Below are 25,941 nucleotides of genomic sequence, written 5' to 3' on the forward strand. Positions count from 1 at the left end.
TGTAGGAAATGTAGCAATCAATTTGCTCACAGCAAGCTCCCATAAACAGCAATGCGGCAAAGGTCATTGTAATCTGTTTTGTGGTGTTGCTTGAAGGATAAATATTGGGCAAGGTACCAGGGAGAACTCCCTTGTTTTTCTTCAAAATAATGGCACAGGATTTTTCTTTTTTTACGTATCCGCCCGACAGGGCAGACAGGGACCTGGGCTCAACATCTCAACTAAATGATGGCACTGTGGAATCTAGCAACTCCCTCAGTCCGGCACTGGGACCGTCAGCCAGGTTTTTTTTTTGCTCAAGCGTCTAGACCATACGGAACAGAAGCAGCACAAGTTTGGTTCCTGGTTTAAGCTCACTTCACTCTCTCGAGCAGAACCGTTGGGCCCAGTGCTCCAAGGATGGAGAGAAAGATCAACCAGGGTCCCCACGTATCGTCACTACCCAGGTGGAAAGTGTGGGTGAACCTTTGGCGAAGGTGAAGAAAGATCCAGGTTTGACAGGGGAGCCTCTCATTGTAGATAGCTTATCAATACTGTCATTGCCTGGTCTTACACATGAACTGGCCATAAGCATAAGCCACTATCAGCAGCCTGTATCTATAGAGACGTACGCCTGTTCCGATGAAAGACCATCGACATGAAATGTTAACTCTTTTTGTCTCCATAGATGTTGCCCGACCTGCTGAGCATTCCCAGCACTTTTTGTTTTAATTTCAGATTTCTGGTGTCCGCGGTATTTTGCTTTTGAAGTAATTTCTAACGTTGCTTTTACTCATTCTCAGGATGTGAACTTTGCTGGCAAAGTTGGCATTTACTGCACACCCCTGGTTGCCCTTGAGGCAGTGATTAAATCAGCTCCTCAAAATATGTTGGTGTTGTCAACTTAAGACATTGGGGAATTAGTGGGACCTTTACTGGAGTGACCTCTCCTGGTTCACACTGTTGGCAATCTGCCACTCAGGCCTAGTTAGAAGACAAGGATTTCTTCAAAATTTCCCAATACACCGTTGCATTGCAGAAGGTCAACCCCGTGTGTGGGTCGAGACTCCATGGGACGCCCCACGAAGGCAGAAGCCTGAACACCCCATTCGACAGAGAGTATTATTGCAGGGATTTCCATCACATAAGTGATACTTTGCTAGGCCCGTAAGAAGACTTAGAGCTTCAGCTTACCGGTGCTGCTACACATTTGTTAACAACTGCTCTTGAGGGAATTAATAAAGTTATTAAATGTTACAGTTGTCTAGCTGTCAGTTTATGCTGGCAAGTGTTTTAAATTGCAATTAGCACGCAATGGTTTAAGATTGCCCAATCAGTCTCAATGGACCAATTGCAAAATTTCAAATTGTTGCTGGGCTGGAAGATCACTGCTTGACCATCATCAGTCTTGTTTGAGTGATTATTTAGAGCTGCACTGGAAAATTCATTTAATCCCACTCCAGTTTATCTATTTTACCTCTGACAGTTACCTACTATTTCGGTCTTCTTTACAGCTGCGCTGCCCTGATACCTGACAGGATTCTTCGGATCACAGGCATCTACCTTTCTACTGCTACGCAGTCAGGAGGAGCTGACAGAAACCTCTCCCTCTCCCCGAGATAGGATAACCTCAACTCCAGCCTGCCCCTCACTCCGAGATAGGATAACCTCAATTCCAGCCTGCCCCTCACTCCGAGATAGGATAACCTCAACTCCAGCCTGCCCCTCACTCCGAGATAGGATAACCTCAATTCCAGCCTGCCCCTCACTCCGAGATAGGATAACCTCAATTCCAGCCTGCCCCTCACTCCGAGATAGGATAACCTCAATTCCAGCCTGCCCCTCACTCCGAGATAGGATAACCTCAATTCCAACCTGCCCTTCACTCCGAGATAGGATAACCTCAACTCCAACCCGCCTCTCACTCTGAGATAGGATAACCTCAATTCCAGCCTGTCCCTCACTCCGAGATAGGATAACCTCAGTACCAACCTGCCCCTCACTCTGATATAGGATAACCTCAACTCCAACCTGCCCCTCACTCCGAGATAGGATAACCTCAATTCCAGCCTGTCCCTCACTCCGAGATAGGATAACCTCAATTCCAGCCTGCCCCTCACTCCGAGATAGGATAACCTCAATTCCAGCCTGCCCCTCACTCCGAGATAGGATAACCTCAACTCCAACCTGCCCCTCACTCCGAGATAGGATATCCTCAATTCCATCAAAGGAATTCCATCATCAGGAGTAATACAGCAAATGGGAATGAAAGTATTGGGGGTGGGGGGGCTATGGGCTGAGGGGGGATTCCTCATTGAATTTCTTGCAACTATCTTATATTTCTCGCCCCTTGTTTTGGACTTCCTTACAAGTGGAAACATCTCCTCTATGCCTACCCTATCAAACCACCTCATAATTTTAAAGGTCTCAAATAGGTCACTCCTCAGCCTTCTCTTCTCTCGAGGAAGGATCCCCAGCCTGTTCAGTCTTTCACTCTTCTGGATAAACACAGAGCTGGGTGAAGTACAGAGAAGGCAGCCAGATTCTGTGAGGCCACCTTGGAGATGCTGCTACATGATCCTATTCCACCGAGCCCTCCCAACCAAGGCTTTCCCACCCCCAGGGAGCAGAACGCCTCCGGACATTACCTAGGGCATCAAATGGAGGTGACGAATGAGTTATAACACTCAGCAGTGATAACAAATCTGTGTAATAGTTCTGAATCAATAAGTGCAACCTGGCAATGCAGATCTTTGTATAAGTATTTTGGCAATGCAGAATCTTTAATTGAAATGGGTAGCATCCCATTACTCATTTAAAAGGAAGAAATGCAGCCACAGATAAGACACAATTCTACACTACCATCCTCTTGCTGGTGTTAGTGGCTCTGAGCTCAATTTGTTGACAACATGTTCGCCGTCCCCCTCAGTGAATAACGACCATGTTCTCGGGTTAATTGTATGCATTCCCACTAAATAAGCTTATCCGCTTCAAGTACACATTTGTGACAGATGAACTGATTTGGAAGACTGATAGCCTGTGTGCAATGCAGAGGATTGATTTGATGTCTTTAGCACTGATTCCAGGCCTCATTAAACCTGCAATGATATTGACCACAAATGGAAATTCACCTATGATGTCAGTTTCTTCTTTTATACGTGGTGGGGGTGGGGGTGGGGGGGGTGGGGGGGGGGTGAGGGAAGCTAGTGGCGAGGAGTGAAAATCTTTCCATTTCAGGCTCCAAGTGTCAACGCTAAGCTCTCTCAGGTGGCTATCACATTCCCAGAAACAAAGTAAAGCTCCTCCTACTCCGACCCGACATTGTGCCTTGGTCCCAGAACGAGAAGAGCTCCTGCCAAGTATACCAGCCAATCTGGGTGACGATTGGTACCAAGTTACCGGCTCCTGCCACCATGAACTAGGTTGAGGTAGCTGCAATCATTTCAAAACCCTAAGAGACTGGATTGAACATTCATCCCTCAGCTTGGGATAAACTTAAGCCTTGGTCAGAGAGATATGTGAACCCCACTGAACCACTACCAAATTCCCCTCATTCCAGAACAGTTCTGACATCGGGCAAGGGGGAGAAGCTTTACTTTATATTCCTAAGGAAATCACAAATGTAAAGACTTTGTTTCTCATTTCACTGCAGTAGTGAGAAGGGATATCATCCCACTGGATCTAATTGGAGCAATGTCTTTTCCCACAAAAATATTTCCCGTGCCATACTTCTTATGACGATCAGGAAGTCGAACCATACCAGTAGTTTTTATGGTAGGTAGAAAGTTTTAATGTACCAACATTTCCTATGATCGACAGGGATTCCTGTTCAGTCAGTACTTTCCATGATAGAAATCTGAACTCAGGCACTTACGCAAAAAAAGATGGTTGATAAGTCTTAATGCACCTGCCATTCCTACGATAGACAGTGAAATCTTATTGAAACAATGTAATTCATGTGAAAAAAAATCTCAACTGAACAACAGCAGCAACATCCTGAATTTATAAAGCAGCTTCAAGGTAGCAGAATACACAGTTTGTACGCTTCTCTTGCTGCATATACCGAACACAGCAAGCCTTCCTTCTTTGTGTTGCTTCTGGTTGGATTGCTAACTCTGCTTGAATGCGTTACTAGAGGTTTCACTAGCTGGCCTCCTGCCCCATCCACCCCATCGCCATCCCAACGTGTCCACCCTCGAAGTGCCCTCCCTTCTCACGGCCAAATGGAGAGCAGGCAGAATCTTCATCTCCAATTGTTTTTTCTTGAGTGAGATCATAATAAGATCATAGGTAATAGGAGCAGGAGCAGGCCATTCAGCCCCTCGAGCCTGTTTTGCCATTCAATAAGATTCATGGCTGACCTGATTGTGGCCTTAACTCCACTTTCCTGCCTGTCCCCCATAACGCTCGGCTCCCTAGATCAAAAATCTGTCTAACACAGCCTTGAATATAATTCAATGGCCCAGTCTCCTCTGGGAAGAGAATTCTAAAGACTGACAACCCTCTGAGAGAAGAAATTCCCGCTCATCTCCCCATATTTTGAAACTATGCCTCCTAGTGCTCGATTCCCTCCACGAGGGAAAACATCCTCTTGGCATCAACTCTTTCAAGCCCCATCTCATATGTTTCAATAAGATCACCCCTCATTCTTCTAAGCTCCAACCTGCTCAATCTTTTCTCATTCGACAACCCCTTCAAACCAGGAATCAGCTGAGTGAACTTCTTTGACTGGCAATCAAACTGTGTGTTTCTCTCAACGCCAATATCTTTACACCTAATAAATAAGTGTTTTAAAAAAATAAAAAAAACACTATGTTTTGAAGTCCCTATGACTTTCCTCCTTGGTCTTATACAGCAGTGTCACAGAGATTAATCCTCAACTCCTGGTGGTTCCTGATCAGTTCTGCTGGATTGGGAGCTCTCGGGTAGCCCCCGGAACAACAGGAGGGCCATTTTCTGGTTTGGAACCTCACCCCTTGCTATGCGCACTCCGTGGCTGTTCTTCACCAGGGAATGCCAATTAACGACTCACCTCCTGGTTCCTTGCCAATTACGGTGGGTAGAATGATGTTTTCATTCTGTCAATGGAAGCATTTCTATTTAAAGGAACGACGGCATATTAAAAAAAAACGTGGATTTTTCAGGCTGAAGTAACCACGGGAATGGGGAGGGGACCTGGGAAAGCTGGTCTCTCACTCTCACATGGAAGTGCTTCTGCAGACTCCGAGGGGCTGCAATGGGGTGAGCTCTCCTAAAGACGGGAAGGTGAGGACAATTTCTCCATCCAAACAGTCGTGGATGGAAGTGGTCACGGAGATCAACAGCCCGATCGTGCTCCCTCCCACTTTTTTTTTAAAAAAAGAGCCTGAGCTGGGAGTCAGACTGGAGATTTAAAAAGAGCGGGAGCTGGACTTGGGGCTGAAAGCGGCACAGGGATAGAGCGAGGGTTCTGCGGAGATTCGGGGCTGAAAGCGGCACAGGGATAGAGCGAGGGTTCTGCGGAGATTCGGGGCTGAAAGCGGTGCAGGGATAAAGCGAGGGTTCTGGGGAGATTCGGGGCTGAAAGCGGCACAGGGATAGAGCGAGGGTTCTTACGAGATTCAGGGCTGAAAGCGGCACAGGGATAGAGCGAGGGTTCTGGGGAGATTCGGGGCTGAAAGCGGCGCAAGGATGTCACAATTCAAAAAGTGATGACGCGGTGCAGGGGAGGCAGCTGGTTGGTAAGTAGGGTCAGGTGAGCACTTCTACTTCTACTTCTTCTACTAATTAAACTGCAGCAGTCCATTAGCTTAAACAAAATAAGGTGAGGACTTTGGACTGTAGTGGGAGTGTTTGGAGTGGAATAAGGCCCCTAGCGTAATTAATATTCTTTAATAGGAGCAACTAACAAGCTTAATCTAAAGGGAAGTCATAGCTTGCACCGTGATATGCTCCTCCTGCGCTATGTGGGAAGTCATGGACACTTCCAGTGCCCCTGGCGACCATGTGTGCAGAATGTGTGTCCAGCTGCAGCTGCTGGCTAACCACATTTCGGAGCTGGAGCTGCGGGTGGATCTACTGTTCACTTAATGGGCTGCAACTCAAATTCCAGACAAAATATACACAGTATTATTGAAAAAAGAGACATGTCAAAGCTTTTCATCTTGCACTCAGGACACTTCGCAAGCATTCCAATATAGGAGGATAACAACAATTTACGCTGTATGAGAAGAGAATGCTGATTGGATGGCAAGTGGACTCTGATTGGTAGAGGCATTGCCATGGAGAATGCACGAGTGATGGTACATGACAGTTAACTGCCAAGCATTGTTTGAAATTTAAACCGGGCAGGTTTGGTCAGCCTAATTGCCCTGAGGAATGAGTCAGCTAATGGCTGTCAATTATTTCAGCAATGCCTCTGCTGGAGCTGGAGCTGGAGCTGGAGCTCTACCAAACAGAGTCCACTTGCCAACCAATCAGCACTCTCTACTCATCCAGTATAAATTATTGTTTTCCCCTCATATTGGTATTCTTGCAAAGTGTCCTCAAGACGAAAAGCTTCAATAAACGACTATTTAAAATGTACATATTCTGCCTCTTATTATTGCAGTGAAGGGGAATATAGTTTACAAAATGGTTTGCTGCTCCTTGTTGGGCCACAGACTGAACAAGGCCTCACTTACAAATATCAAAAAGAGAGAATCGGAACAATTAATCACTGTGCCTCTTTAAAAACCCTCACGTTAATTAAACACCGACAGAGGGAGCCCTGACTGAAACTTGCCAAGCTTTGATCACAGAGCAACCTGCTCTTTTCTTACCCAGCCAACAAGCTGCAGGTGTAATAGCGCAGCACTTTTAGGAACAAACCGGGGCAAAGGGAAGAAATGATACGCCCTTACCGGCAGTGTCACAACCCGTAGCATCACTCCGCGCATGTTGTTTTCCAGTTTTTTATCTGTGAGAGATCCATTTAGCCCAGAGTCAGGGTTCCAGGTGGCAAGCTGTGAGGGATGAAAAGTCAGGTTAGTATGAGAATATTCAAATCGCTGTCCCAGTGATACATATTTAATCTCTCCGTGTCACCCCTGATGCAGCCATGCACTCAAACAGTAACACATACATGCTTAGAAGTCCTATGTTTCTTTTGCATTTGAGAAATTTTTTATTTCCAGGTAAGTTGCTAGATGTGAAAAGGTCCATCTAGTTTGTCTTCTACCATTATAGTCACTCGATACGACGATGATGGAATTGTTGAATAATCCTACCAATTAGTCAACCAATAAGTCTACAACAGGAAACCTCTCTGTGGTGAAGAGCTTCGGGAACCATATTTCCAAAGTCACCTGTTCCTCCCAAACTATGTTACACTCACCACATGGCATGTTTCAAATTACTCATATAGTGCATCTCAAAATGCTCTTCCCTGCAAGAAATCCATCTCGTTTGCCACTGATTTAATCAGTGTTATTTCCCCCATCTCCCTGGGGAACTTGTTTCATGAATGGACCACTTGCTCAATTCCAACAGATTTATTTTAGCCTCTGGCTTGACTGTTCTGGACAAGGTGAAATGGCTCACCGTGGTCTACATTATTTAGCCTGTTACAAACAGCGATCATTTCGCCTCTCAATCTTCTCCTTTCCAGTGAGAACGTGTCCAATTTACACATTCACTCCACATAACCCCGTCCCTCCATTCCCCTCAATCATTCTCGCTGAGCTCTCATGTTTCTGTACCTGGCAGAATACCGGAGGAAAGTGACATATTGCACAGCAGATACTCAGATATTGGAAGGGGAAACAGGCCATTTAGTTTATCAAGAGCACCGTTTGCGACATAGTTGCCACCACTCGTGTCTGGATTATTTTAACATTTTTCTTGGGAGGTCTTTTCGTGCAATGGGCAGTGTCCCTACCTCTGGGACAGAAGCTCTGGGTTCAAGTCCCACTCCAGGAATTGATGGCCATGGAAAATGTGTGCATAATGAGGGCAAACAGGTTGATTATCAGCCTGTAAATCCTTCCAATATGGCAGGTGGTAACGAATAGGAGGGTTTCCTGGGCAGCAATACTGCACAAGGCAATGGCAAACCACTACAGCACTTTGCCAAGCCTAATCACGGACCAATCCAAAGGAAGCCCAATGTCCTCTTAGGGCATGGTATCTAGAGGAGGATTCTTCTTTCAATTGCGACATTTGTTTGAAATAAGGTTGGCAGTTTATGATTAATAGGGTCAATTTCCACTGTTTTTGATGGAGTGTTAATGGCATCAAAATGGCGTCAGGAGCCTCTCCACCCTGTTAATAACAGTGAGACGGCTTCCTCCATTTTGAAAGGGCCCTATTGCCAGGTATTCAAAGTGCTCATCTTTTTTAAAAGCAGAAAACTGCAGATGCTGGAAATCCAAAACAAAAATAAAAATACCTGGAAAAACTCAGCAGGTCTGGCAGCATCTGCGAAGAGGAACACAGTTAATGTTTCAACAGAACAGTTCTGTTGAAGAGTCATATGGACTCGAAACGTTAACTGTGTTCCTCTTCGCAGATGCTGCCAGACCTGCTGAGTTTTTCCAGGTATTTTTATTTTTGTTTTGCCCAACTTTTTTGTTTTATTTGTTCATAGGATGTGGCTGTCTCTGGCTAGGCCAGCATTTGTTGCCCATCCATAATTGCCCTTGTTCAGAAGGCACTTAAGAATCAACCACATTGCTGTGGCCTGGAGTCATATGTAGGCCAGACCAGGTAAGGATGGCAGATTTCCTTCCCTAAAGGGCATTAGTGAACCAGATGGGTTTTTGCAACAATTGGCAATGGTTTCATGGTCATCATCAGCCTTTTAATTCCAGGTTTTTATTGAATTCAAATTTCACCATCTACTGTGGTGGCATTCGAACCCTGGTCCTCAGAGCATTACCCTGGGTCTCTAGAATAGTAGTCCAGTGACAATGCTACTATGCCACCACCTCCCCAACCTTAGTCTGTTTCTGGTTCAACTTTTGATATGAGAATCGGGGTGCTCTGAGGCAAATAGAACGTAGATTACTATTTCAGATTGGAAATGTTCAGATTGTGCGCAGTGTATGCTCTAAGCAGTACTAAGGGCAATGGAGCTGAAGAGGCCTGGCCAAAAAGTGTCCAGTTATTTATGTATTCCCCACCAAAAAAAAACATTTAAGATCCTGAGGGGGCTTGACAGGGTGGATGCTGAAAGGATGTTTCGCCCTGTGGGAGAGACTAGAACTATGGGGACACACTTTAAAAGTATGGGGTCTCCCATTTAAGACAGAGATGAAAATAATTTTTCAATTTCCATTTCCAATCTGAAATGGTATTCCTCTGAATTCCCAATTGATTTCTTGGTGCCCATCTTATATTGATGGCCTCCAGTTGTGCTCTTTCCCACACGTAGAAACATTCTCTCTATGTTTACTCTATCGAAACTTATGGCACAGGAATCCTGAGAGCATCAGAAGCAAATGCCTGGGCTGTACACACAATCAAATTTGTGGATGCTTTAGGTGCCATGCACTAATCTGCTACTCACTCACACCTTATCTTATTACTTCGTAGGAGCCTCACTGAGGAACAGGGAGTTTTATTTTCTCTATGTTTTCAGCTCTTATTTGGATGTGACAGAGGGATGTAATCATGTGGCTGGATACTGGGTTTGATCAAGGATTGCTTTATGACAAAACCCCATGAGATGAGCTGCTGAATCTTCAATCAGGTGTAAGTATCAACCTGCAGATCTCTCCCTTTTGCAACACTGAACTTGTATGAAGGCTTCTTAAGAGTTAAACAGCTTTTCCTAATATCACATTTCTGACAACGACAGGGGAACTTTTATGCACCTTGTAACATTTGTATTGTTTACTAAATTTAAACGTGAACACAGATTCCGATCAAATTGCCAGAAGTGTTTGAGGCTGAAGATTCATTCACAATTAATAACTCTTGGTCAGATTGCCCATCATCATTGAAGGTGTGTATATGAATAATGCTTCAATATCAGATGCTTTAATTTAATTCTGAAGATAAGCCACGATTACACACCTGGAAACAGCAACAGCTTCCTTCAATATGTCAGCCGTGGCTCAATAGGTAGCTTGCCAATGAGGCTGAAGGTCATAGGTTCAAATTCCACCTGGAGACTTCAATCCATTATCTAGGTTGATGCTCCCATTGCCCTACAGAGGGAATGCTGCACTGTTGGTAGTATGTCTTTTGAATGAGACATTGAACCAAGGGCTTGTCTCCCCTCTCAGGTGGGCGTAGAAAGATCCCATAAAACTATTTCAAAGAAAAGCAGGATTCCTGCCTGGTAGCCTGGCCAATATTTAACACCTGGCACTCGTCACTTCAACAGATTATCTGCCATCAATCTCATTGCTATTTGTGAGTTTGCAATGTGGAAATTGGCTGTCATGTTTCTGACGTCACTATAGTAACTGCACTTCAGAAGAACTTTGTTGGTGGTGAAGTGCTTGGGATGCCCTCAGTTTGTGAAAGGCACTACATAATGGGGCAACAGAAAGAAAAGTCAGAACGTTTATGCTATTAATGGATTAGCAAACTTGTTAATAAATGGTACACAACCAACTTATTTAAAAAAAACACTGCAGCGATGAAATCCTTCTTAATGTTGATCAGCCTACAAAGGGAAAATTGATCTCTATTTTGTTTTAGTTGTCTCTCCTTCATTTTGTAACCCTCTGATGGGGTTAACATTGACATGGTTCTACGCTGGAGGAGTTTCACTGGTGACCACTTATTGTGATATTAGATTGTGAGCACTGACAGGTTATTCAAGAACCACAGCCAGGGTTGGCCATAGCCTCATACTCATGAGCTCTCTAGAAATACAGCAATCAGGAGAAGAAATCTGTGGGACTGAAATCAGTACAGTTCCAACTGCTGCTCTGACTGAATCAGAGAATTAGAATAATACATCACAGATGGTGGCTATTTGGCCCATTCAGCCTGCATCATCTCTTTGAAAGAGCTATCCAGCTGGGGGAGATGATGATGTAGTGGAGATGTCAGTAAACTAGTAAGCCCGAGGGTCAGGTTATTTTAATGGGGGACAGTGGGTTCAAATCCCACCAATGCAGCTAGTGGAATTTAAATTCATAAGACCATAAGACGTAGGAGCAGAAATTAGGCCATTCAGCCCATCGAATTTGCTCCGCCATTCAATCATGGCTGATAAGTTTCTCAACCCCCTTCTCCCACCTTCTCCCCGTAACCTTTGATCCCCTTACCAATCAAGAACCTATCTATCTCGGTCTTAAATACACTCAATGACCTGGCCTCCACAACCTTCTGTGGCAATGAATTCCATAGATTCAGCACTCTCTGGCTAAAGAAGTTTCTCCTCATCTCTGTTCTAAAAGGTCTTCCCTTTACTCTGAGGCTGTGCCCTCGGGTCCTAGTCTATCCTACTAATGGAAACATCTTCCCCACGTCCACTCTATCCAGGCCTTTCAGTATTCTGTAAGTTTCAATCAGATCCCCCCATATCCTTCTAAACTCCATCGAGTATAGACCCAGAGTCCTCAAACGTTCCTCATATGTTAAGCCTTTCATTCCTGGGATTGTTCTCGTGAACCTCCTCTGGACCCTCTCCAGGACGAGCAAATCCTTCCTGAGATACGGGGCCCAAAATTGCTCACAATATTCTAAATGTAGTCTGACCAGAGCCTTATAAAGCCTCAGCAGCACATCCCTGCTTTTATATTCTAGTCCTCTCGAAATAAATGCCAACATTGCATTTGCCTTCCTAACTACCGACTCAACCTGCAAGTTAACCTTAAGAGAATCCTGGACTAGAACTCCCAAGTCCCTTTGCACTCCAGATTTCTGAATTCTCTCCCCATTTAGAAAATAGTCTATGCCTCTATTCTTCCTACTAAAGTGCATGACCTCACACTTCCCCACGTTGTATTCCATCTGCCACTTCTTTGCCCATTCTCCTAACCTGTCTAAATCCTTCTGCAGCTTTCCCGCCTCCTCAATACTACCTGTCCCTACACCTATCTTTGCATCATCTGCAAACTTATCCAGGATGCCCTCAGTTCCTTCATCTAGATCATTAATGTATAAAGTGAAAAGTTGTGGTCCCAACACTGACCCCTGCGGAACTCCACTAGTCACCGGCTGCCATCCTGAGAAGGAGCCCCTTATCCCCACTCTCTGCCTCCTGTCAGACAGCCAATCTTCTATCCATGCTAGTACCTTGCCTCTAACACCATGGGCTCTTATCTTACTGAGCAGCCTCCTGTGCGGCACCTTGTCAAAGGCCTTCTGGAAGTCCAAGTAGATAACATCCATTGGCTCTCCTTTGTCTAACCTACTCATTACCTCCTCAAAGAATTCTAACAGATTTGTCAGGCATGACCTCTCCTTGATGAAACCATGCTGACTTTGCCCTATTTTACCATGCACTTCCAAGTATTCTGAAATCTCATCCTTAATAATGAACTCTAAAATCTTACCAATGACCGAGGTCAGGCTAATCGGCCTGTAATTTCCCGTCTTTTGCCTCACTCCCTTCTTAAACCGGGGGGGTTATATTAGCGATTTTCCAGTCCTCTGGGACCCTCCCTGTCTCAATTCAATGAATAAATCTGGAATATAAAGCTAGTCTCAGTCATGACAGCTGTCATCAACTGCCATAAAAGAGCATCTGGTTCACTAATACCCTTCAGGGAAGGAAATCTGCCGTCCTTACTTGGTCTGGCCTACATGTGACTCCAGACCCACAGCAATGTGGTTGACTCTTAACTGTCCTCAGAAATGGCTGAGCAAGTTCAAGGGCAAATAGGGATGGGTAACAAATGCTGGCCTTGCCAGCGATGCCCACATCCCATGAAAGAATAAAGAAAAAAAAGTCCCACTCCCTTGCCCTTTCCCCAGAGCAAAGGTTTCAGCTTCAAGTGTATATCCAAATCCCTTTTGAAAATTGAGGTGCACTAACTCAAGACAGCCTAGAGAGAGAGCGCGACCTCTTCCTACTTGGTAGAGATTGGTAAAACACCAGATGGTGCATTTAGCAAGTAAGTTTGCCAGGCGTCTAATTCTGGAATTACACGTGGTTAGACACGTGTCACATTCTCACCAATAGCATTTGCTTGAGACACTCTCCAGCCAGGTATTTCTGGGAGGTCTATAGCATTGGCAGAGTCAAAAGATTATACTATAGTGAAGAAACAAGAGTCTAAAAATGATATTATAGTTTTTTATAACTCTGGAACATTAATAATGAGAAGGCCTCACATGCCATTATTCAACAGTTAAATTGTTTTTCTTTCTTAACCTTTTTATTTAACCTGCCACATTGCCATGTGTGTGATATTCCTGGATAAATAAAAACATTAGCAACTTGCATTTATTTTATGCGGTAAACTTCCCAAGGTACTTCACAGGAGCAACTTCAGATGAAAAATAACACCGAGCCATATAAGAAGAAATATGAGGACTGATGATCAAAATATTAGTCAAGGAGATAAGGAGGCTTTTAAGGAGTGTCTGAAAGGAGAAAGGAGAGAAAGAGAGGCAGAGAGGTTAAAAGAGGGAAATTGAGAACTTGGGGTCTAGGCAGCTAAAGACGTGGCCACCAATCGTGGGGCAATTAAGGAAATTGGGGTTGCACAAGAGCCCATCATTGAATCTCAGAGGATTCTCGAACTGGAGGAGGTCACAGGGATAGGGACAGGATGGGTCATAGGGGAATTGGACCATAAGGGTAAGAACTTTAAATCTGAGGCATTGCTGTACCAGGAGTCAAGTCAGCAGACACAGTAAGTGATGGGGCTTGTGCGAGTTAGGATATGAACAACAAGGTTTTGGATGAACTAAAGATTATGGTCTTGAGTGCTAGACGGGAGGTCTGAAGAGAAAGCATTGGAAACAGAGTGATATGCAAATTGTATTCACCATGGTAACACCTGACAGTGGTAACAGGTAGTAGCATGCACAGCTGAATCTATAGTGCCGCTTTCTCAATTTAAAAGCCTTGCTGATAATTGATTTGGAGCAATCTATGATTTGCCAATATGACTTAAAGTCAATCCCAGTGATAAATTAAAGGGATTAATCTAATGTAAGGACAATGTGTACTAACTGCAACATTAGTGCATGCTGAGTATTGACTAAAATGTAGCAAAAACACAGTCTAGAAAGGAAGGACAACACTGATCATGATTGAGGGAAAAAACACTGAAAATTCAGTTGTTGCATGACGTTGTCTAACTTGGTCTGTTGTCTGGCTGTAAGATAACTCAAGGTTATTTTGACTATGTAGCCCCCTCACTCCCTTCCTCCCTACTAAACATCACTGTATATCTCTCACCAAAATTACTCATAGACCCATCGACTTTTACAGCACAGAAGGAGGCCATTCGGCCCATCATGTCCGTGCCGGTCAACAAAGATCTGACTACACTAATCCCATTTTCCAGCACTTGGCCCATGGCCCTGGAGGCTATGGCAATGCAAGTGAATATCTAAATACTTCTTAAATATTACGAGAGTTTCTGACTCAACCACCCTTTGAAGCAGTGAGTTCCAGACTCCCACCACCCTCTGGGTGAAAAATTTTCTCCTCAACTCCCCTCTTAGCCTTCTACCTCTTACCTTAAATCTATATCTGCTGGTTATTTACCCCTCTACTTATGGAAAAAGTGCCTTCCTATCCAACCTATCTATGCCCTTCATAATCTTGTACACCTTTATTAGGCCCCCTCTCAACATTCACTGCTCCAAGGAAAACAATCACAGCCTATCCAATCTTTCCTCATAGCTCAGGCCCTCCTGGTAAATCTCCTCTGCACCTTCTCCAGTGCAATCACTTCCTTCCTTTAATGCACCAAAACTGCATACACTACTCCAGTTGTAGCCTAACCAGCATTTTATACAGTTCTAGCATGACCTCCCTGCTCTTGTATTCTATGCCTCGGCTAATAAAGGCAAGTATCTCATATGCCTTCTTAACCACCTTGTCTACCTGCCCTGCTACCTTCAGGGACCTGTGGATATGCTCACCAAGGTCCCTCTGATCTTCAGTACTTTCCAGGCTCCTACTATTCATAGTGTAATCCTTTGCCTTGTTAGCCCTCCCCAAGTGCATTACCGCACACTTTTCTGGGTTGAATTCCATTTGTCACTGCTCTGCCCACTTGATCAGTCCATTGATACCCTCCTGCAGTTTACGGCTATCCTCCTCACTATTTACCACCCTACCAATTTTCGTGTCATCCGTGAACTTTGTGATCATACCCGCTACGTTTAAGTCCAAATCATTTATGTACACCACAAACAGCAAAGGCCCCAGCACAAGTGATTTATGTTTAAAGTTCATTCCAGTTCCCCGTTTACCTTCATATTAAATTTGTCTTGAACCTGCTTCTGCAGCGAGAGGTTTACAATGCTAAAGGGGCACAGGTAACCCGAACACTTTTCAAATCAGACACCAGTCTGCTCAATGCAAAGAGATTCCATTGCTAATGCCTCTCAGTGGTATTCCCTGACTCTCAATGTGCCAGTAACATTTAATGTGGAAGTGCATAAGTTTACTAGGTTAGGGACATGTGCAATCCAGTCAGTCCCATTCTCCTGCTCTATTACTGTAGCCCTGCAAGTTTATTTCCCTAGAGTGTTTTTCCAATTTCTTTTTGAAAGCATTGACCGTCTCTGCTTCCACCACCCTTGTAGGCAGTGTGTTCCAGGTGATTAACACTCGCCGTGTAAAAAAGGACTTCCTCACATCTCCTGTGTCCTTAAACCTGAGTCCTTTAGTCCTTGAAACATCAACTCATAGGAGCAGCTTTTCTTTGTCATAACCTGTCATAATCTTGTACACCTCTTTCAAAGCTCTTTTCAACCTCCTTTGAATATAGGACTTGTGGTTGGAGGCAAATTGGACAACAGGAAGGATAAATTTGTCTTGAATGCACACATATTGTTACACCAATGTCAAAATGCAGTTAAAACCCCTTAAACACAGGTCAGAACTGTCAATCCATGTCTGAATAGAAAGTTAAACAGGAGAAATCAAGTGTGTGTGGGTTGCCTGCATTGAAGCAATATTCAATCTTTGCTCATTGAGATAGCTACACTGAGCTGTTAATTTTGTATTGTGCTTGTACGATCAATGTTACTCCTACATTGCCACCCTACACAAGGCTATTTGTCTCCCAATCCTCAGCACAGTGAGGAATCATTATATGTTCACTGTGTCTGAAATTAATAGCGTCCTTGGATAAATGCAGTTCATTCAGACATGACTATAAAGTTCAGTATACATGTTAATTAAGGGAAAATAACTTGACTACAATAAAATTGTCTGAGGAAGCAGCAAATGGTTGGAGGGGTAATACCCTGAATACTGGAAAGCCCAGTTACAGTTCAGACAGCACAGACCTGAAAATTAGAGCCAGGTTATTTAGGGATATGTTAGGGAAATCTAACGCTCTTGACTCCAAAAAGCTGTCGAGATTGATGGTCAATTGAAAATGTTAAAACTGTGATAAATAAGTTGTTGTTAGGTAAGGGCATTAAGTGATTAGGATCAAAGGCAAGTAAATGGACTTGATGGACAGATCAACCTTAATCTAATTGAATGGCAGAACAGGCTTGAGGGGTTGAAGGACCTACCACTATTGTACGAAACAATTTACCATCCTTAATGAAGAGCAGAATGGAAAGAGGAGATGTGTCCATTCGCGCACACAATATTAAGCCATGTTCTACTGATTGCGTTCAAGCCTCTTTACAGAGGTTATTAAATACTGGCGAACACAAGGAAAATGTCAGTTGTGTACACCTGAAAGAGAAGTGCAGGAGACTGAGCCGAATTCTGACATTTAGTGTGCGAACCCCAGCTGGGTTCAGAATCCTTGTTGAAGCTCATCCTGCCAATGATTCTGAGAAAGCAAAGCTTCCCCATCTGTAGTTGTGTGTGTTTGGACATGAACTAGAAGACCTAAGCATACAGTGAGTGCAAGCTGTTGGCAAAATGAAACAGCATGATTCAGCCACCTCTCTGAAATAGTCCATGCTATATTTTCATTTAGATAAGATTTGCCTTGTTTGTTAGCTGCACCATATTACCCTTCCCTACGTAAATACTTTTCCCATGGATGATGCACTCATGGGGGAGAATTTCCTCCCTGTCGAGCGGGATCGCCGCCTGCAATTGGCTGCACGCCGCCATTTTAGGTGGGCGGGCCAATTAAGGCCCGCCCAGCGTGACGCGCACCCAGAAGCACTCAGTGTTACGGGCAGGAGGGAGGAGGGAGGGTTGGGGCCTGCACTCTTTCGAGCATGTGCCTCAGGGAGATTAATTTGATTGTGAAAAATTGAAAAAAATAATTTTAAAAATTATTCAGACATGTCCCCTCATGTGACAGTGTCACATGAGCTGAAACATGTCTATGAATTTGAATAAAATTTTTTATTGAAGTTATAAACCCTTCATGAAACCTCATCCCGCCCGTGGATGAGGCTCTATGAGAAATGCGAAGGCCGCCTGGGCTCTTCGCCTGCCCGCCCCCGCCAACCTTAATGTTGGACGGGCAGTCCTGACAAGTACTTCAATTTGTTGATTAATGGCCTTTACAGGCCTTTGACAGTTCGGCGAGCTCACAGCCAACTCTGGTGCGCGCCCGCCGAACTGAAGATCGGAATGACGCGCGGTGACATCAGGACGCACACCCGACATCACCGCGCGTCATTTTACACCTCGGCGAAGGGGGCGGGCCCCGCACCAAAAGATTCTGCTCCTGAAACTGTAAACCTTTTTGCTAAGTAAAATGTGCACTTTGTAGAGACAGGTACAATACTATTAAAAATAAGCGGGGAATGATTATGTGAAATCACTCTCTCCCACTTTTCTGACTTTATCTGTTCATTCGCCTGCCTTTCAAAGGTTTACAACATGCTATTAGCACCCGTCTTCCAATTACATACATTTGCTACCTCAACCACTTTCAGCTTGGTAAATGCTTTTGTCTCTAACGTCAGAATGTTATGGATTCACAGCCTTTTCCAGGAATTGAGCAGAGAACCTTGGCTGACCCTCCAGTGAAATAGAGTCTGGACCGATGCATCGTAGAGTTGCTGTCCTTTGGGATGAGACAACAGTTGACCAAAGGCGTCTACCTGTTTAGGTAGGGTTGCCAACTGTGATTAAATGTATTCCTGGAGGTTTCATCACATGACTTCCCCTCATTCTCCAGCCATTAGTCGGCCGACACATCCATCCTTGAGACGTACTGCCTTCCTAAGCTAATTTGGAAAGCAAAAAAGACTCATTACCCAATTGGATGATGCCTGACTGTCAGCCAAACAGCCTTTCCCCCCCATTTTCAATATTTTTATATCTGGTAAAGAGAAATGTTCAAAAAGAGTAAAAAAAACTATGGCCAGGGTTTTACATCCCTGCCGCAGTGTGTCCCCCTGCTCCCCACTGCCTGCGGATGTGGAGAGCCATTTAAATCTCCATTCAGGTCAGTGGGACTGAAATATCCTGCTGGAGAGGGGGGGCTGTAAAATCCTGGCCTATCTTTTTCATTGTCCCTGTGATTTTTCTCCAGGGTTGCACACAGCAGGGTCCTGGAGATTGATCTTCAATTCCTGGAGACTCAAGGCTAACCCTGGAGGGTTGGCAACCCTATATTTAGGTGATTTAAAAAGCTCTCGTACTCTTCTGTTCATAGCTTCTTGTTGTGCACAAAAATGGCATCTATGGTGTCCCTACAGAACAGCAATTTATGCATTTCAAGAGTACCAATGCACATGAAGCGCGTAGAACATCTCAAAGAGCTGAGATAGGATACAAAATGCAGTCAACCTTGTGAGAATTTCTCTCAAGTGGAGCATGGATCGGAGAATTGGCCATAAAGGGGAGCGAATCCAATTCACAGTGCACTCGATCATCTGTGGAATTGTTTTGGATGCCCAGAAAATCAGGAAATACATGATTCAAGTACCATAAGCAACTGTGCCCAGTTCTCCTTTTGGTATTCCTGTCAAATGAATGGGGTGCAGAGTCTGCCAGAACTTATCCTGGTACAAATAGAACCGTTTTAAAAATGTTATAAACACTGAAGGTGCCATTAAAACTAAATATGCATCGTGACAACACTCTCGTTTCCTAATTGAGCCATTTCCTCCCTTGTCCTGAATCTGCGGCTTCCTCATGCCAGGTATGATCTACCACTGAGACAACAAACTGGCAATCGGTTCCCATGCCACTGCCAATGAACCAGATGTCAGGTCTAGTAGGTGAAGTGCCCAGGTTGGCTCATCCCCTTCTGTTCTTCCCCCCACCACTGAGGAGTAGGCACCATACACCTGGCACCTCTCCACAGCAACAGACCGAAATTGGGACCTCAGAGCGGGCATGATAGTAGGTCTACAAATGGACACTTGTTTCTGCCAACAATAGTTTTGTCATTTATGTTGAGTGCAGCCTATGCAAATTTACCTCATCACTAAGTTACCGTGCTGCCAGAGTAAAATACAACAGGCGTCCACTATGTATCTGACAGATCAATGGAAGTTCCAAGTAAATGAGTGATAATTCTGGCAAAACATTTGAATGAGCTAATTTCTAAAAAAAAGAAAATGTTGTTATTTTAACTCAATTATCTTCAAGCGTGTGGCGCTAGATATAACATATGGGAAAGAACGCTAGGGCTGGATAAACTGCACTTGTAAAGCAGGGTGCCAAACTCAAGGGCCCAGGCTGGTTTTGAAATGCACAAATTTTGGGCAGTCACTGAATTGATCCAATTCAAGCTGGGTTTGGAATTTAGTAAAAGCGAGACTTGCATTTATATGAAGCTTTCGCAACCCCAGGATGTCCTAAAGCCCTTCACAGCCAAAGATGACATCTCTGACAGTGTAGTACTACCTCAGTGCTGGAGTGTAGTATCAGACCAGGTTTGACGCTCCAGTCTTTGGAGTGGGATTGAAGCTTCTGACTCAGGAACAAGAACTCGACCACTGAGTCGTGGACAAGACTTAAAGTGTGATGGGTGATTCATGATGTCATTCATGATTATCATTCTCTGAATGTCTTTGTCACTTGGTATTTGCATCTCAAGGACAAAAATGGCTCAGGAATTACTTGTCATTATTTACGATTTCATACAATTTCACTGGCTTCAATAGCTAGTAAAATCAGGTGTAAAATAGATGTTTAATGCAATCCTCTCAGGTACTTTGAAGATACACTTGCATTTACATAACATTGTTCATGACCTCGGGATATTCCAAAATGCTTTACAGCCCATGGAGTATTTTCAAAGGGTTGTCACTGTTGTAATTTGGCAAACACACCAGCCAATTTGTGCACAGCATAACACTAACGCGTGACTCTGCATCAGGGATGTTGCCAACTGAGGCAAGGCTGACACACGTTTGGTGAAAATGGAAGTTCTAACAAACTTGCTGTGTATGAAAATGGCATCTATATGTGTCTCTACAGAAGAGCAGTTTACGCATTCCAAGCTCACTAATGCACACGAGATGGATGAAATATCTCAAAGAGCTGTGATAGGATCCAAAGTGCGATCAATCTTAACAAAATTTCTATTAAGTGGAGCATGGATTGGAGAAGTGGGCATGAAAGGAAGCAATTCTTACACCCTCCAGAAAAAGAACTGCCCTCTTCAGCTGGTGTCCCTATTTGCTGAACAATGGAGGAATATTATCGAGCGATGGACTGTCAAAACTTCTTAGAAAGTTCCACATTTAGATTTAATTGAGCAAAGACATTACGGACAGAACCCATCGTTGCCAAAGTTTCCCTGTCCACAAATACGTGTTCAGCAAGATGGCGTGAAGACTGGATAAAACTGTACCCCAAAATCCCAACACTGCCAATGGGAAGGACCATTTGATGGGAGGCTTCCTCGAGGTTAATCGTTTCTTGTTATTATTATTAATCATTTCTTGTTGCCTGAATTAAACGTACTTTCAAACCTGCTGCAAAGATGACATGGGCAGCAAAAATGTCATGCTTCAAAGGAGATTGCGCACACCATATCCAAAGCTGTAACAACAAAGGTGTTAGCTGTGGCACAGTGGGTAGTACCCTCACCTTCTGATGTGAAAAGGTCATGAGTCTGTAAGAATCTGCAATATGGTAAGAAACTGCAATATTCCCGACTAACTTCAGAACTTATGGTTGAGACTTGCGGAAGCTATCCGACCCAGGGGCATCGACAGTTTAGATCAGGTGACAAGTCTTGCATTCTGTAGCCCAATTTAAAGAAGCTTGACCAAATTTACCAGCATGTTTTGCAAGGCCAAAAGATACTTTCTGAAGTTAAGTAACCTGCCAAAAGCTGTAGGCTGCTTCTTCACAGATAAACAATAATGGATTTTGACAGGAAACAACACCTTTGAGGCTATGTAATGCTTAGCCAGGAAGCTCACTGTCATTAAAAATTGAGCAAAACACAACTGACAATGATACTTTAAAACTGTGTTACTTCATTATGCTGCTAAAATGCAAAATGAATTAGTGCGTTGAACCTTAGTATAGTTTCAATTGACTGATAAGAACAGAGAACATTTAGGACTGGACAACCATTATGAACAGCTCGGAATATAAATGACTCGTAGCAGAATGAGGAAACTCTGAAAGTTAGTTCACAAATTGGAGACAAGATGTTTCGAGAGAGTTGTGGAAAGCAGCCTAGGATGAGCTAAGGGAAGATCATGTAGAGGCTTGATTTATCAAAGACAGAAGGCACATTGGAAAGCTCTAGAAGCTGGTGGAGGATCGACAATGCCAGGGTGGGATTTAACTCCATGGTTCAAACAAAGAAAGAAACAAACAAACAAAGAGCACAACACTCCTATGGATCATTTCTATTACAAGAGGTTCTTAATGGATTGTCAAGTCTCATTAGTGTCACGTCCTGTCTGCTATTGAAAAAAGCATAAATAGTGATAGTTAAAGAAACCTCACTGCTGCAGTTGGAAGGACCAGTCATCTCGCTAGGTGGTCCTATGATCAACAAGGACTGATCATCCCCAAGTGGTTGTATGTATAGATATCTCTTGTAATCTTACTGGTGTACTGATCACACTGCAGTGCTCCTATATCTAATTTTAACTAGTGTAGTGGTTTTAAATCTGTCACGAAGATACAATAAAATAAAATCTTATAGATGGAACTCGCATGTCCTATGTAATTTCTCATCAGTCTCATGTACGCCTATTGACATCAGGAGTGAGGTCTTGCAGGTTCAAGTCACATTTCAGAGACTTCAGCATAAAATCTAGGCTGACACTGCAGCAAGGAACAGCAATGCTGTTTAATGTTGCGTCTTTCAGTGCAGCATTAAACTGAGGCCCTGCCTGCCCTGTCAGGTAGATGGAAAAGGTTCCATGTTACTATTCCAATGAAAGCAGGGTAGTTCCCTCTGGTGTCCTGGGCAATGTTTATCCCTTAACCGACTTCACTAAAACAGATTAACTGGTCACTATCACCTTGCTGTTTATGGGAACATCATGTGCAGAAACTGGCTGCCTTATTTCCGAGATTGTAACAGTGACTACATTTCAAAAATACTTCATTGGTAGTAACGTGTTTTAGGATGTCCTGCGATTGTGGGAGGTACTATATAAATGCAATTTCTTTCTTTCTTTGATAACATTAGAATGTCCTGTTCTCAGAGATATTCAACTTTCTCTCTACAGTTGTGATCTATGCTGTGGTGGACCATCTTTTGGTAGAATGTTATTTCAGAAGCCTATGTGACAGAAGTGGTGCTTGCCTTTTATGAAGTTTGATATGGGATGGAATTTTAAGCCCTCCTTTTGGGAGCGGGCTGGCAGGCGGCAATGAAGGCGGGGCATTGGGTGGCCTGCTCTGTTATGAACCAATTGACACCCTTAAGCGGCCAATTAATGGCCGCTAAGCGCCTCCTCCCACCTCTCCAGCGATGGTGTGTGACTGGCCCAAGTGGCAAGGTCACCACATGAAATCTGGTGGCCTTGTTGCTGGTTTTAGGGGGGGTAGGGGTGGGCTCCAGGTCAAGCGCCCTGTGCCCAATGGAGGATTCCCCACTAGCTCCCCATCCTGATGTGTGAACCCGCCATAACCCTGCATAACTCAGCCCCCACCCCCTCGCTGGGGCCAGCCAGCCTGGTTCCCCCCAGAATCCGGGACTTATCTGGGTATCTGGCTCTGTGGCTTCTACTTGTTGGGGACCGCCTGTATTCCCAGCAGTGGCCAGTGCTCCCATAAGGTGCTGCTGGGACTAGAGAGCTGCTGACCATTTGATTGGCCGATAGCTCTCAGAGGTGGGACTTCCTCTTCGATGGGAGTGGAAGTCCCAGCCTGAGCCAATTAATGTCCCGATGGCCATTAAACCACCGTAGGCCAACCTTGCCAAGGGCGGGGTGGGGGGAGGGAGAGAGAGGTGGGGGCCGAGCTAGCCCGCGATTTGTAAACCTGGGGGGTGGCTGCAGAGCGACTGCCTTTGCCCAAATTTCCCCTCACAGTCTCTATCACACAAGCAGTGAGCTGCCAGACCTTCAGTACATGTTTCTGGTGTGTTTTTTAGAAATAAATATGGTTCAGTGAGGTCGGGTGGGAGGAGGCCTATCCGGAGCAACATTGGATTAAGTGGTCGCCATTTGGTGAATTCTGCGAATTCTACTGAAGTCCAAAAAAATAAGCCTGAAAGTAAAACATGGCTACTCTGGTGCTACACACGTGTCAAAACTACCAAGCAATGAAATAAAAACGAGGGGAAGAAACATGGAACTGTCGCACTGACAGACATTTTGTCGAATTGTCTCGTCCACCGAGAAAGAAGAAAATCAATCTAAGAAGAGCAAAATGAGTTCTCTAAACGACAATCACATTGTAATTCATTCTGATTTCCTGCGATGGCCAGGGATCATTTCGAGTGGTGTAATTATATGCTGCAGCATGTATTAGATCACTGAAGCATGGGCAAAGCATTTTGTGAGAAAATTAGTCCATCAGAACTCGTTTTGGTTTAAATACTCCACTTCTGACATTTTCATTAGTAGATATGGTAGAAGCTATATATAATTTATCTTCCCAATGAATGGAAAGATGGATTTCCATACTTGCAGGTGTGGAATTGCCACACAGAAACAGCTCATTGTTTACTGTTAGTTGCTGATAAGTTGCTCGAAAGCAGGTCCGTGGCCAGACTCTTTTTAACTCCGAGACAGTTAGGTTCAGAAAACCTCTTGTATCTTCCTTGATCAGCTCATTTTTCTTTGCTCAGTTACTGCAATAAACGCTTTGAAGCCTGAAATTTTTCTGGGAGCCGTTCTTGCTGGTATGCTAACTCGCATCAAGCCCCATTCACCCATCACCCATGTGCTTGCTGATGTACTCTGCTTCCCAGTCCATCAACACCTCAATTTTAAGATCCCCATCCTGGTATTCAAATCCCTCCATAACCTCACCCCTACCCATCTCTGTAACCTTCTCCAGCCCTACACTCCTCTAATTCTGGGATTGTGTGCATCCTGAATTTTAATCCACCTTTGGTGGCCGTGCCTTCCACGCCTCCAATCCCATGCTCTGGAATTTACTTCCTTAACCTCTCTACATCTCCCTCCTCCTTCAAGATGCTCCTTAAAACCTACCTCTTTTGACCAAGCTTTTGGTCACCTGTCCTAATATCACATGTGGCTCGGTGTCAAATTTCTCATGACCAAGCCCTTGTTGAGTGCCTTACGATGTTTTGATGCTATATTAAAGGTGCTATATAAATATAAAAAAAGAAAGGAAAGAAAGAAAAATGCAAGTTATTGAAACCTCTTCTTGTAGCTTTGCAGAACATGTTTTGCAATGACTTTTTGCTAGAACTGGACTGTCTCCAGTAATCTGTGCTGACATTTGTTATATCATTTTGCAATGGGAATTCAGCGAGAGGTAGGTGATATATTACGCATCTGATCCAAATGCAATGACACAGATTTACGTATTTGAAGGGAAACAATTTGCAAGGTTGCGAGGAAAAGGCTGGAAAGTGGGGTTAAACTGGGCAGAACTTTCAAAGGGCTAGCACAGGCACATGGGACCAAATGGCCTTTTCTGTGCTATAAGATTCTTTGGTTCTAATTAAACATAACTGAACAAATAGGCCATTCAGAAAGTATGGGTCAGCAGTAACTGCGCTAAAGTAATTCTTTTTGTTGATGAGAAATTTTGCACTTGGCAGGTCAAATTGTATTAATTATGTTTTCAGGACTTCAATATATCCTTGCCCTGATGTTATTAGGTATAATTTTTCACATATAGATTTTTAAAAATAATTCAAAGATGGTGTATTTTTATGACTAGCTGTTAGTGTTTCTGTTTCAGTCGGGGATAACCTCTAGCCTTTTTAAAGATGGCTTTTTATGATTATTTAGCCTCTGCCGCAGAAAGGTAGGCCAACTGTGAAATGTGCTGCACCGGTTTGGCTCACAGTGGACGAAGATTTGTGAGAGCCCACGGCAATCACATCGCTAAGGTGTCAACCTTGGCTGAGAGGCTTGTGGATTCAATTCGCACCCCAGAGACTTGAGTAAAATCTGGCCTGACACTGCAGTCCTGAGGGACCGCTGCACTCTTGGGAGGTGCCAGTTTCAGATGAGACATTAAACCGAGGCCATCTTGCCTCCCTCAGGGGGACGCACAAGATCCCATGGCACTATGTTTCGAAGAAAGGCAGGCAGTTTCTCCCTGGTTAATATTTATCCCTCAACTAACATTATAAAATCAGATTAGCTGGTCATTATCTCATTGCTGCTGATGGGACCATGCACAAACTGACTTCCTCCTTTCCTACATTCCAACATCGACCGCATTAAAAAAAAAAGTATTTCTTGGCTTTGGCTTGTAAAGTGCTTTGGGGTGTCATGAGGGGAGCTATGTAGAAATGCAAGCTTTTTTTTCCTTTTTACTCTTTTATTGGAATGCTTCGAAAA

At 44.0% G+C, this 25,941-nt stretch overlaps 1 protein-coding gene across 3 annotated transcripts in view; it reads right to left on the reverse strand.

Annotated features, from left to right (window-relative positions):
• grid2 (glutamate receptor, ionotropic, delta 2) overlaps nucleotides 1-25,941 on the reverse strand; it is a 928,012-nt gene that overhangs the window by 208,024 nt on the left and 694,047 nt on the right. For all 3 annotated transcript variants that reach the window (XR_013580586.1, XR_013580577.1, XM_078570739.1), the window contains exon 9: nucleotides 6,861-6,962. Coding sequence is in view for 1 of the 3 variants with exons in the window: in XM_078570739.1 (XP_078426865.1) it covers nucleotides 6,861-6,962 (102 nt within the window). In the remaining 2 variants the exon portion in view is untranslated. The remainder of the gene's footprint in view (nucleotides 1-6,860; nucleotides 6,963-25,941) is intronic.

This window comes from Cetorhinus maximus, chromosome 1 (assembly GCF_964194155.1).
Source record: "Cetorhinus maximus chromosome 1, sCetMax3.hap1.1, whole genome shotgun sequence".
Lineage (NCBI taxonomy): Eukaryota > Metazoa > Chordata > Chondrichthyes > Lamniformes > Cetorhinidae > Cetorhinus > Cetorhinus maximus.